The sequence below is a fragment of the Nannospalax galili genome, unplaced genomic scaffold (assembly GCF_000622305.1).
Source record: "Nannospalax galili isolate Female #2095 unplaced genomic scaffold, S.galili_v1.0 scaffold3, whole genome shotgun sequence".
Taxonomy (NCBI): Eukaryota; Metazoa; Chordata; class Mammalia; order Rodentia; family Spalacidae; genus Nannospalax; species Nannospalax galili.
The window spans coordinates 1581758-1595049 of NW_008351466.1; the positions used below are offsets into that span (position 1 = coordinate 1581758).

The 13292-nt window shown below is 39.3% G+C and overlaps 1 protein-coding gene across 2 annotated transcripts; it reads left to right on the forward strand.

Moving 5' to 3' along the window:
- Positions 1 to 6346: 6346 nt before the first annotated feature.
- Tspan6 (tetraspanin 6) lies at positions 6347 to 12719 on the forward strand. 2 transcript variants are annotated; one of them, XM_008848351.3, is made up of 8 exons: positions 6352 to 6585; positions 7485 to 7673; positions 7967 to 8041; positions 8912 to 9010; positions 9426 to 9560; positions 9917 to 10000; positions 11343 to 11449; positions 12517 to 12719. In XM_008848351.3, the coding sequence occupies exons 1-7, from the start codon at positions 6499 to 6501 to the stop codon at positions 11409 to 11411; spliced, it is 738 nt and encodes a 245-aa protein (XP_008846573.1). In that variant the 5' UTR covers positions 6352 to 6498; the 3' UTR covers positions 11412 to 11449; positions 12517 to 12719. The 2 variants fall into 2 exon arrangements, with proteins under 2 accessions (XP_029409513.1, XP_008846573.1); XM_029553653.1 differs by lacking the exon at positions 9426 to 9560 and having other exon boundaries at positions 6347 to 6585.
- Positions 12720 to 13292: the final 573 nt, after the last annotated feature.

Genomic DNA, 13292 nt, shown 5'->3' on the forward strand with positions numbered 1-13292 from the left:
TAAAATTTTATTTATTATTTTTATTTTATGTGTATGAGTGTATTTGTGTACATGTGTGTAAGTGCACCTGTGTTGGTGCAATACTCATGGAGGTCAGAAGAGGGTGTTGGATCCCTTGGAACTGGAGTTATGGATGGTTGTTAGCTGCCATGTGGGTGCTTGGAATTGAACCTGGGTCTTCTTCAAGAACAGCCAGTGCTTTTAACAACTGAACCATCTATCCAGTCCCTGTACGGCTGGATTATATGGTAGATTAATTTCAAGCTTTTAGAGGATTATCCACACTGATTTTCAAAGTGGCTGTACCAGTTTGCACTGACACCACCAGAGGAGAAGAGTTCCCCTTTCTCCACATCCTCACCAGCATTTGCCATTGTCTTTGGTATGTTTGCCATTCTGAGTGGGGCAAGTTGAAATCTCAAAATGGTTTTAACCTGCATTTCCCTAATGACTGAAGATGTTGAACATTTTTAAAAGCATTTCTCAGTCATTTGTGTTTCATCTTTACAGAACTCCCTGTGAACAGGGGAAAGAGCTCCTTGTCCCCATTTTTAATTGGGTTGTTTTTCTGATGTTTAGTTTTTTGAGTTCTTTGTATATTCTAAATACCAACCCTCTGTTAGTGGTATAACTGAAAAATTTGAGAATTCTTTATTTTATTTTAAATATTTTATAAATTTTAATTTATGTGTATGAGTGTTTTGCCTTCATGTATGGAAGGGCACCCATGTGGTGCAATGCTAGAGGAAGCCAGAAGAGGGCGGCAGATACCCTGGAACTGGAGTTACAGATGGTTATTGTCTTGTGAGTGAGCGTTGAGACCGGGACCCAGGTCTTCTGAAAGAGCATTCAGTGGTCTCTATTTTTTTTTTTTTAACTTTAAAAATTTTTTTATTTACTATTTTTATTTTATGTGTATGCGTGTATTGCCTGCATGTAGGTAAGTGCACCTGTGTCATGCAATGCCCACGGAGGTCAGAAGAGGCGGTCAGATCCCCTGGAACTGGAGTGGACTGGACAGTTGTTAGCTGCCCTCTGGGTGCTGGTATTTGAACCTAGGTCTTCTGCAAGAACAATCAGTCTTCTTAACCGCTGAGCCATCTCTCCAGCCCCACATTCAGTGCTCCTAACAGTTGTGGAGCCATCTCTCCAGCCCCCAAAATTAATTTTTAAAACTATATGTGAGAATTTATTTATGAAATCAGAATGTGTAAGATAGCAAAACATTCAATCTAAAATTATAAGACAATAAATAGGAGTTGCTTTTAAATTTTATCCTAAGTACTTAGTGAAAGGAAACTGAAATCATGTTAGAAAATAAAAATGGTCAGGTTATTATGTGAATAAGAGATAAAATGTACTCTGAAGTTTTACTCATTTCTAAGACAAAGTTGGAAGACATTATGTTGCAGTTCAATTTAATTTCCCTGATTTGTGACAGTCTGATGCTGGGATGACCTAGACATTTAGTTCTTTGATTTAAATAGTCAGTCCTGATATGCTATTACCCCAGCCCAGCTATGATCTTAATGAACCATGTGCTAAACAGGGATTGGGTGAGCACTCGATGAGCTCATCAGTTAAGCATTATGTCCTAGGTACTCAGGAGAATTTAAAAGATGGTACAGTAGCCCTGCCACACAGACTCTTCTGTAGTTTCACAGCATCTAGATGGCAGGATGTAGAATAGTAAGTAGGTTCTAAAATAACCGACTAATGGCCTGAGTTAATACAAGTGTGTGGCTAGGCTGTGAGTACTGATGCTAGAGAAAGAGTTGGAATGCAGGAGGGGGAACATTCTCACTGAGTTGAGGGGAAGGTGGACTTTGAGTAGAAGCATCTTTGAGGTTTGAAGTTGGCAGGGAATAAAATACAGGTCTTGTTGGGAAGATAATCCTATTTGCTTGGTGTGGAGTAGAAATTCCAAGTTGGAAAATGAGTTGCCATTATGTTTGGAGGTGTAGTACGGTTTTGGGATGGGGATACCATAGGGGAAGTCTGACTTAAAAGTGAGCTCTTGCTTACGACATTCCCCATGCTTGTTATTTGCCAAAGAAAACCATTTAGAACTAATCTTGAATGCTATAGGAAGTCGATTGGAAACAGACACAATCTCTCCTAAATGTTGAATGTAAAACAAGTATAAAAATATTTAAGGAAAATATTTTCCTACATTTTTTGCATCAAGCATATTTTTGTTCAGAAAGCAGAGAAAACAAGTCAAACCTGAGAAAGAAAAAAAGATTAGATTCTCTGCCTTGTCACTTGGAGCCAGTGTTATTATGTAAGTGATTGGCCTATTGGAGTAAAGGCAAAAGTAAAACTCAACATCTCCTTGCCCCCTAGAGCAAGATGGGATTGGTGGCATCCGTCCCAACTCCTTGTTTCAAGGACTCTGGAGAGCCCTTATGTATGATTCAGTGTTTGAGCAACAGTGATCTTGGCTCTGTCTGAGTCAAGACAGTTGTTTGTACAACAGTAGTTATGTCTCATTTCAGAACATACCCTGTGCTTGATGAAGGAAGCAGAAGTCTGGGTTAGCCTTAGGCAATTTAATTAGCCTCTTTAAACCTGTTTTTCATCTCTGAAATGAGGACAGTAGTAAAGGTGAACTTTCCTCACATTAGGGCTTTTGTGATGTAGGCGAGAGGCAACAGGTATCAATCACTTAGCAACAGTGTTTGGTAAACTGTCAGTATACTTAGTATTACCGTCATTATTAATACTTGAAAGAATAAATTTATCTTATGATCTAGGGAAGTATGTGCTAAATTCTCTTAGATGAGATTTTTGTTTGGGTTTGGACCCAGACCTAGCCTAGATTTGAACTCAACCCACCTTACAGATTTGGTGGCATGGCAGAGGGAAAATAGGTGTAGTAGGGTGGGAAGCAGTGGTTCAAAGTGTTGTGCCCATAAGAATATTAATTTCCATGTTGGCTTTTGGTTTAATTTGGCACTGACCTTCAAAGAAAGCAGCGTTGTGAGTAGCAGAGGAAGGGAGAGAAGGAAAGTCAACACATTCTTGGAAATAAGATGTGGTTTTTGCTTTGGCTATTTTTTTTTTTTTTTTTCTTCAGTCAGGGAAATATTATTTTGCTCTCAGGCTTACAATGAAAATCTTCCAGGACATGGTACAACTCTCAACTTTAGAGGAGACTTTCTGTTTAGGATGACAAGGAGTTAGCAAGAGTTCCTTTGATGTTTGTTTTTGGTTCGGGCACCCCTCTGATAGGGTCAGTTAGCTTAAGAATGAAACTTTGCATATACTTAAAAACCCTTTTCCCTCCAGCTGCCCTGCTGTAGCTGTGGCAAACATGGTATTCTAAATGTTGAATGTCTGACATGTTTCCTGATGACTTTGACTCAAAGTAGTTATAGGAGTAAGCGATCTCTATATATAGATACATAATTTATCCGTTCTTTTCATGTATTTCTGTATTACACCTTTCTAATTTTAGGATAAAATTTAGTATAAAGCCTGGCAGTGCAATAATTCACTCTCCAGCAGTTGTCGCCATGGACCTCAGACATCTGGCAGGATGTTATAAGAATTGGTCCTAGGTCAATATTTAAAGCACAGGGAAGCTCTGTGTGACCAAGTCAATGGAACTTTCCTGTTTTCTGGTTCTGTGGTATATGTTTCAAACAAAGTTTCAAGTATAAAAGTTTGGGCATCCACTCCTCCTCTACAAACACATAACTTTTGGAATGTTAACCTTGCATTGATGATGAAATGGACTGGATAGGGACTTATATTGTCTCCCAATCCCATACCTATAAAAATAACACACCCTGAACCTACATTTTAGTCAAGAAACCAGACCTTAAAATGCATTCTGTGATGCAAAAATATAGATCAATGTTCACAATACATAAGACTGAAACATGTATCCACATACATGATTTAGCTGGAGAAAATATTTTATTTTCAGACTTCAAATGTCTGGATATCCAATTATAAAATGTTAGTGCTATGTCTCACTCTATGGACAAAGGAATGTATACATTTGTATGACTTGATGTTAGTTTCATCTCATATTTACTAGAGATTATCATTTTCCCCGATGCAAGGATATATTTTCATGAAGGAAGCAGGAAGGTGTACAGAAAGTTTCACCAAGTGTGTATTTTTCTATATTGACATTGAGTCTTCACATCTAGTAACGGGTTCTTCTTTTCCCTCCGTGATCATTCCTCCTCCATTTCTAGGAAGATAAATGCTAGTGATTGAACTAATGTATCTGAGTAAAAAAGGGAGACAAGAGTGCTTATATAAATTCATTAATTCATTTGTATTTAAATCATTTTGTAAATGTGCTATAAACTGATTGCAAGAAAATGACATCCCTACCCTGAAGTTTCCATGAGAAACAAATAGCCTATTTAAATGGAGGACAGTTTAAATGGATCATTTGGTCACTCTTGAAGTCTAAAATGTACCAGAAAGCAGAAACCATGGTGATCTATAAAGTCTATGCCCATTTCTATTTTCCTCCTTTAATAAGATGCATAGAATTAGTTTTATATTTATGTCTCAATAATTACATGCACTTGTTCCATCAGGCGAAGTAGTTCCACCTATATTCTTCAGGAAATAAAGATGTATCCTCATTTTAAAGCTCTAGGTTACTTTAAAATATTATTTGGAGTCTTGCTGATTTACATGATCCAAATTTTCTAGGTCTTTTAACGTAGGATAATTGTCTTTCATTAGTGTTATTTATTCCTAAACCATGACAGAAACAACAGAAGAGCCTCAACTTTCATCTTAACATGCTGAGGCAATGTGAAGAGGACTGATTTTGAGTGCATTTTAAATTCCATTCTACTGGTAAGGGTGACTCAGAGTTACATCTGGACATAATGGAAAAGGAAATATTTTGGTAATCAATTCCCATCCTGTAAGCAGTTTAATGCTTTAGGATCAAAGCATAATCTCAAGTTCTAGGAAATTCTTAAAACCACTGAGAGAATTTCCCTTGGGAGAGGCAGACTCCGTAAATCCAAAATTTGTGTAATAGAGGAGGCAACCTGGATTAGAAAGCCTGGATTAGAAAGCCTGGATTAGAAAACTGGGTTTAGAAAGCACAGGAATCTCTAGTCAGAGCTTTGCGGTTCTTACATATTAGCCTCTCTGTGACCAACTAGTTCTTAGTGGGAAAAATCAGGGGGCTAAATATATGGTGCCTTTCAGTTTTAGCACTGAAGAGTCACATTATTCCCTTGACATTATCTTAGTACCTTCCTTTTAAAAATAGTTTACAGGTAATGGTTAAACTTGCATTCCCTCGACTTCCCCATTTAGAAGATGAGAGAAGAGGGATGATGTAGCTCATGAACTTCTGAAGGAAATTCTAAAATTCAACGTTATTTTTTCAATTTAATTTAATTTTTTATTTTATGTATATGAGTGTATTGCCTGCATGTAGGTAAGTGCATCCGTGTCGTGCAATGCCAGCAGAGGTCAGAAGAGGCTGTTGGATCCTCTGGGACTGGAGTTACGGACAGTTGTTAGCTGCCATGTGGGTGCTGGGATTTGAACCCTGGTCTTCTGCAAGAACAACCAGTGTTCTCAACCACTGAGCCATCTCTCCAGCCCTTTAGTAACTAGCATTGAGATCCTTTTAATAAGTGGTTATTTCCCTGAATTCTTTCTTATCACCTCCCCACAGCATAAAGCAATTAAAAACGAGAGAGAGAGAGAGAGAGAGAGAGAGAGAGAGAGAGAGAGATAGTTTTCAGAAGGCTGCTTAGAGTCCTGACACAGGAGAATATGTTTATGTTTATAAGGAAAAGAGAATTATGGGCCCTTGCATCAGGAGAGACCTAGCCATGGTGATGCAGAGAGGTTGCTTTGAACAGAGCTCAGAGACAAAGAGAAGCACAAAAGAATGAGAGAGAGAGAGAGAGAGAAGAGAAAACGCTCAAGTGTCCCACTCAGATAAAGCCCATTGTTGCTTTCAGGGTCAGTATAAATATATGCAGTCATATTCATTTCTTTGCAATTTGCTTTGATTTTCTTTGCAAATATATTTGTTGTGGTATTTCTCTGTGTGATAACGTGTTCTTAGGCCACTTTGAACTTCTGTTTTTATTGTTTTGCTTCTAGGGCACCAGGGGCCTGGGAGGCCGAACCTTCCAGCACTGCAGGCGGTGCTGGTGATAGACAACTTATGATGGAGTAATAAAGGCGGGAGAAGGGTGAGTAGCAGGCAGAAAAGATTCTTTGGGAAGAACAACAAAAAATGAAGCAAGCTCCACTACAGCCTTTATATGTAGTTTTCAGTAATCCTCGGCAGGGGGCGCTCCGAAATGGTCGACGCTTTCGGGACAGCCTTCCGAACTTGACCCTCTAGAAAATTGTTAGCTGTTTCCGGCTCTTCTCAGTTGCAGGTATTCGTAAGTTTTCGGCAGTTTCCGGGAAAACTCGGGTACTCCGAGCCTTGCTGCCCCTGCTCCATCGCCGGGTACGGCAGCGCAGGGTCTCCGGCTAGCTATGGCGTCCCCATCTCGGAGGCTGCAGACTAAACCAGTCATTACTTGTTTCAAGAGCGTTCTCTTGATCTACACTTTCATCTTTTGGGTGAGACACGGGGATGGCCTGGGAGCCCTTGCTTAGGCGTGGGGGCGTGGGGGGGGCCCAGAGCGGAGGACCTGAGATCTGGAGTGTGGCAAGGTTTAGGTGGCCTTGGTTCCGGAGACCTCGACGCTGGCGCCAGTGGCCTAGGCCCGAGAGGCGGGGGCTGTGAGCTCCGAGCCTGGGCGTAGGTCGGCGCATCGGTGGCGCCGGGATCTTGGTACTAGATGCCTGGCTGACCTGGGACCCAGGTGTCTCAGGAGATCAAGGTCAGAGCCGGAGGCGAAAAAGGGAGTTAAGCCCCCTAGACCAACAAGGATGTTCCTGAACCTGTGGAGGGGAGATGCTTGTCTCTTCCCTTTGAAGGGGGTCTCTTGCATAATAGTATCTCTCTTTTCATTGCTTCATGAGAGGGGAGATTTTCGCAGGTAAGTATGGTGTAACTCTATTCCCACCAGTCTATCCTTGGGTTTTCTTTTGTGTATCATCCCCTTTGTATCCTGTGTCCACCCCTAAATTGGGGATGGGGGATGTGAGAAGTTTCTGGAATCCAGAAACACTGTTCACTGCCCCCCTCCCCATCCAGGGTGGTTTCCTTCCTCTGGCAGGAGTAAAACGGTTAAGGAAGTTTTGATCTCTAGACACATATGCCTTGCCTAGGTGTTTCTGTTTACGCTATAAAACAGGTGAATTTAAATAATTTTGATGAGATGCATTGTCCACAGCCTTCCTTTATGTGCAAAACCCTTTCCTACCTCTTCTATCCTCTACCCCTTGTCTGCCATACCCTAGCCACAGTGTTGTGGCTACCAGACTGCTAAGACACGTTATGTCTTACACACTTTCTGGTTTGTGATTGAAGATGCAAGTGCCTTATTGTTTCTCTTCTCCGATTTCTCATGTAGATCACTGGTGTTATCCTTCTTGCCGTTGGCATTTGGGGTAAGGTGAGCCTGGAAAATTACTTTTCCCTCCTAAATGAGAAGGCCACCAATGTCCCCTTTGTGCTCATTGGCACAGGCATTGTCATTATTCTTCTGGGTACCTTTGGTTGTTTTGCTACCTGTCGAGCTTCTGCCTGGATGCTAAAACTGGTGAGTCCTTATTTGCTTTAGAATATTCTTGATTTTCCTAGAAGAGACTTATGTATTCTAGGCTTTGTTTCTTGGAACTGAGCACAGCCGTTATTTACACTATTTCTTGTTCCTTATGAAAACTAACAGCTCAGTTGCCAATTGCCATCTTTAGATGGACCTTTTGATATTGCTTTTCCTGCCCTTCTCACTAAAAATATGCTGAACTGATTGAGCAGAATCTTCCTGCACCCAACCCCACATTGGTGATGTGTCTTATTTGTGCTGACTTAGACTTTCTTTTTACCCCACAGTATGCGATGTTTCTGACGCTCATATTTTTGATTGAACTAGTTGCCGCTGTTGTAGGATTTGTTTTCAGACATGAGGTAAGCCTGAATTAGACAACCTTAGTACGATAAAATTTATCTTCTAAGATTAAAAATAAAGCAACAGAGGTCGACAACAGCTTTTTAATACTTAAAGAACGACTTATAGTTGTATTTAAAGTTAAGCTTTCAGTCTGCATCTGACAATAGTGGCTTTGTAGTAAACATTCTGGCTTTTAATGTAAATGAAAATTCAGAAATTTGTAGGATGATAATCAGAAGAAAATGTTACCCATAATTACATGAGTTTCTAATTTTATGATTCTATGTATAAATACTAGTTAAACTGGAGCTAGTGCAGTTTTTAATTTTACTAAAAGGGAGGTAAAATAGAAATATAACACAATGTTAACACTTTCTCCACTTAAGTCACGTTTTGAAAAGAGGATATGATTAACGCAAATCATCAAAGCTTAATCATGATATAAATAGTATTGAAATCAAGTAAACATGGAGTTGTTGGGAAGTTATTAAGTACTGGAGGCTTATTTGAGTGCTTTTTGAACCCTTAGTACAATCTTCTCAAGTAAGGTTTTGCAGTTTAATTCATTAGACATCATGCTTGTCCATGGAGAACAGTTTAGGCTGAAGGGTGAAACAAGCAGTACACGGATGCCTTTGGGATAAATGCGTACTATCATACCACCTTGAACTTGTAGTGGGTTTTATGTTACATTATATTGTAATGTTCTGCTTAGTAGTTCCTCCAGCTAAACCATACCCCTTGGAAGACAGGATTGGACCATAGAGGTTAGTTACCACACATCAAAAATATAACTCTGGGTTGATGTGAGAATTTCTTATTTGACCTAGAAACCAAAAGAACTTTTGAGAATATTTGTTTATTGGCATTTTGTTTCTCTGGTGTAGATTAAGAACAGCTTTAAAAATAACTATGAAAATGCTTTGAAGGAGTACAACTCTACAGGAGATTATAGAAGCGAAGCAGTAGACAAGATCCAAAGTACTGTAAGTGGTTATAGGCGATGCCTTCTCAAGAGGGAAACACATTCCTTATTGCCTTGGAGGAAAGAATGGAGCTCAGCTGCTAGGTGTTATCTACTTGTATGGGAAAGAAGTGTGGGAGGTTGTTAAATGGTGTCTCTGTGTTTTATTCCCCTCCTGTGTCCTTGTTCTCTTCGTCTTCATTTACATTATAGACAAATACTGTTGGTGTGAACCATAGCAGGAAAGTAAAGCAAGCCTAAAACTGTCATTCTTGATATTAGAACCAAGTGCAGATCTCTTGAATTAATCAAGAAGAGAAAGCATTGAGTACATAGTATTTTGAGCACAAATTACAAAAGATGATTATGTTAGGTTCAATGTTTGATTACAAAGTGGAAATATGAACCGTAAAATGCTTTTTTTTTTAATTTTTCAGTTGCATTGTTGTGGTGTCACCAATTATAGAGATTGGAAAAGTACTAATTATTACTCAGAAACAGGATTTCCCAAGAGCTGCTGTAAACTTGAAGGTTGTTCTCCACAGGGAGATGCAGAGAAAGTAAATGAAGAAGTAAGGAGCGATTTTAAACAGAATTTTGATAGTATTTGAGGAGTTAATGAACTACAGAGCTAACTCAATTTCTACTCATATGAACATGCATAATGTGAAGTATGTAAGTTAAGTAGGACATTATTTCATACAACTGCCAAGCCTCTTTGAAATGCATAATCCAAAAGGTGGGAATAGTTGAGACCGGGGTGGGGGGGTGTATGAAAGCAGAATTGATTTCAGTAAAATGATAACTGAAGGCTAATAGAAACTCAATACCATCTTTTGTGGAGAGGTGAATATTCAAAGTAGTTATTATCCAAAAGTAAAGCACAGCTTGCTTGTTTCATACTTAATGCGTCTGCCTCTTCCATCAGGGTTGTTTTATAAAGGTGATGGCAATTATAGAGTCAGAAATGGGAGTTGTTGCCGGAATTTCCTTTGGTGTTGCTTGCTTTCAGGTAAGTTTTCTTTGTTCCTTGGGAAATGTCTTGTTGTATATATAAGTATAAGATAGAATATTTTCACTCTGAAAACTTGGAGGTTTTGTTCCAGGGACCAGATAGTGAAGGCATGTAAGAGCAGTTGTATTTAGCAAGGCTGTCAATTACTAGTCACGGTGTAGAAATTCTCTTACTTTCTTTTGGTGGAGTGAGGGAACTACTTTGGATGAATCGTAGTGATTTTGATTTTTTTGATTGAGTCAGTTTATTTTTTTCTTTAAGTGGGAGATATTTTAAATCCTGTGTTTTACACAACTGCAAGTTACTCTGAAGTTTGTTCCCATTGCTATGGCTAATCATACCTTGAATCTATAAAAGTAACACTTAGAATTAGATCTTAGCAGCTACAATATCTTTTTATTTGATTTATAATGTATATTTTGTGGTGCAGGGTGTTGAACCCAAGCCTCACCAATGGCGTGAAAACACTCTACCACTGATCTGCATCCCAAGCCCACTACACATCTTCTGAAAGCAGTTAACTCTGTGAAGAGACAGTGTCCTCATAGTTAATCAAAACGTGAAATAGATAGGAATGTTGCTTTATTCTCTACCATCAGCCAAGGTTCCAAAACATTATTAGAATCCTTCTTCCCTGGGTTGCAACTCTCTGGTGAGTTGTGTGTAAGTTCCAACCTATTAAAATTTAGATTATACAACCCCACATTTAATATGTCCCTTTTGTTATGTTGTAGCTTGAATCATTTCCAAGTTGTGCTACTCACTACAGCACAAAATGTTTGTATTGTAGTTCTGAGTGTTTTCAGAGCTTTTTATACTTAGTATTATAGAAATAGAAATAATGCAAGGCTAGCCCTAATATGGTTATATAGTAACATGCCTTATTATCTAAATCTGCACTAATATAATACCTACTGGCCTCCTTTGTTCTATTATTAAATAAAATTAAACCCCCTGTTGCTCTAGTCACATTTAACTCCTCAGTTGCCACATGAGGATAGTGTCTACTATATTGGACAACACAGATATATCAAGAAATTCTTTGTCCTCATAGATTGAGATTGTACTTGATAAAATGCTCATTTTGGGGGAGGGGGTAACTGAGGGTTTCTCCAAAACCCATGTCTCCTGAATTTTCCCTTAGTATTGGTTATGAAGTTCTGGGTCCTGGTTAGTAGCAAGACTTCTTATACTCTTTGAATGTGATCTAGACACATGTAGAAAAAACTCAGAGAAGGAAATTATGGTAAATTACAAATGAAAGAAAATACAGCTACATCCTGAGGTCTTCAAATTCTTTTGTGCATGTGTTTAATTTTGTTCATGTTTTCTTTTCCAGCTAATTGGAATCTTTCTCGCCTACTGCCTCTCTCGTGCCATAACAAATAATCAGTATGAGATAGTCTAACCAGTATATACATGGACATAGCCCTCTCCAACTTTAAGGTGTGTTCATTTTCGTTCTTAACTCTATTAATATATTGATATTTATTCTAACTTAGACATGTGGATTATGAACTAAGTTTTTCAAGGTCTTGTCCAGTAGCTAATTCCGATCTTTGATCTTCTTGTTGATGTGTAAGCACTTTGTAGGCGGGTTAAGGTTCTAACTGTAGGGCCTGGCCTGAAGGGACTAACATAGCTTATCTGTACAGGCATGTCTTTTCCACTTACTCAATAGAAGACCGTTTCTGGATTTAAGCGTTCACTTTCACATGTCAACCTAAAGATCATGAGATCTCCTTTATCGTATGTTTTGACTCAGAGTGAGGAGAAAAGAAGAACTTAATCATGATCTTTATTCATGAGATTTCCTGGAAATTACACTCTGTTCTTGATCAGTGGATCAGTGTTGTAGTTCCCTTAGTCCTTTGTTTTTAGTCACCATGCAGTTTTTCTTTGAGACAGGGACTCACTGTGTAGCCCTGGGTGGTCTGGAACTCGGTATGTAGACTAGGCTAGCCTTGACCTCACAGAGATCTGCCTCAGTCTCCTGAGCACTGGGATTATAGGCATGTACCACCATACCATCTTAATTAGTGCTTAAGAGTATTGCTTTCTTAGTAAAAAGATGTTTTTAGGAGACTGGATTTAGGTGATTAAATTCATCTGACTTAGAGACCAAATGTGGGAGACAACTGTTATTGGCTGAATTAATTACTACAGTCCTATCATTTTTTCTTTCCCCTTCCCTTCCCTTCCCTTCCCTTCCCTGTCTTTTTTTTTGAGACAGGGTCTCCCTTGTAGCCCCAACTGTTGTGGAGCTCACTAGGTAGACCAGGCTGGCCTCCATCTCACAGAGATCTGCCTGCCTCTGCCTCCAAGGTGCTGGTATTAAAGGTGTGCACCACTATGCCTGGCCTGAGTCCTATCATTTTTCATCAAGGCACTGACAGGAAGCACTTGGGAAGGTCTTCATTGCGGGGAATAGACTAGAATGCAGGCAAATGCAGATATTGAAATTTAGGTAACAACTAAATTAACTTTGTTTTCTTTAATTTCTGGATACTAAGGTTCCTCCCACCCCTGTGAATTATAACATCACCTGGATGGAGACTGATGGCATAGTTACCAATAGGCTGGAAAATGGCACCAGTAGGTTGAGTCAATCAAGATACTTGTGTACTGTGTTCTACGTCCACTTTACGTCTTATTTGTTCACCTCTGTACCTCTCTGAAACACTGGAAGAGCTAGTAAATTGTAAATGAAACAATACTGTGTCTCTTTTTTATTTTGCTCAATGTGGGACCTTTGAGAAGTGATGTGAATTTGCTGTGTTGATACAGTGTTATTGACAGAAATTTAATCCCTGTAGAGACTCAGGTCTGCTGGTGGAGGACAGAATGATTGAAGGCAAAGGAGCAAACTCTCTGGTGGAGAAAGGCGAGTGTAATTCTAAGAGTGGCTCTTTATATGTAATGAGCAGGGTCAGCCAAGGATACAGCATGAAAAACATAAATCAAGCAAAGTTCAAAGTAAAGGGTGTTTTTCTTTTCTGTTACTAAACAAACCCTTTCCCAGAACTCTAGTCCATGAGAAAGGAAAACACAAGCCCATCCACTATCATCCTTACTATCCCAAGGCCGTGTACTGCCCTTGACTGGGAGGCGGTGTTCCGCCAATGTCCAAACATTCTCTTGTTTTCAAGGGACAGCTGGACCTGTCTTGTCTTTGATTCACCTTCTCCAGAACTGAGCTCCATCATCTCCCCCTTTTTGTTTAGCAAGATTTTGTAACATAAAATCAACTGCAGCAGCACGATGCTGAGAAATCACTTGGTTTTTGGGA

Coding starts and splice junctions, on each gene's coding strand:
- Tspan6 (XM_008848351.3), top strand. CDS start 6,499: ATGGCGTCCCCATCTCGGAGGCTGCAGACTAAACCAGTCATTACTTGT. Junction 7,674..7,966: donor CTGCCTGGATGCTAAAACTG/GTGAGTCCTTAT, acceptor TTTACCCCACAG/TATGCGATGTTTCTGACGCT. Junction 8,042..8,911: donor GATTTGTTTTCAGACATGAG/GTAAGCCTGAAT, acceptor TCTCTGGTGTAG/ATTAAGAACAGCTTTAAAAA.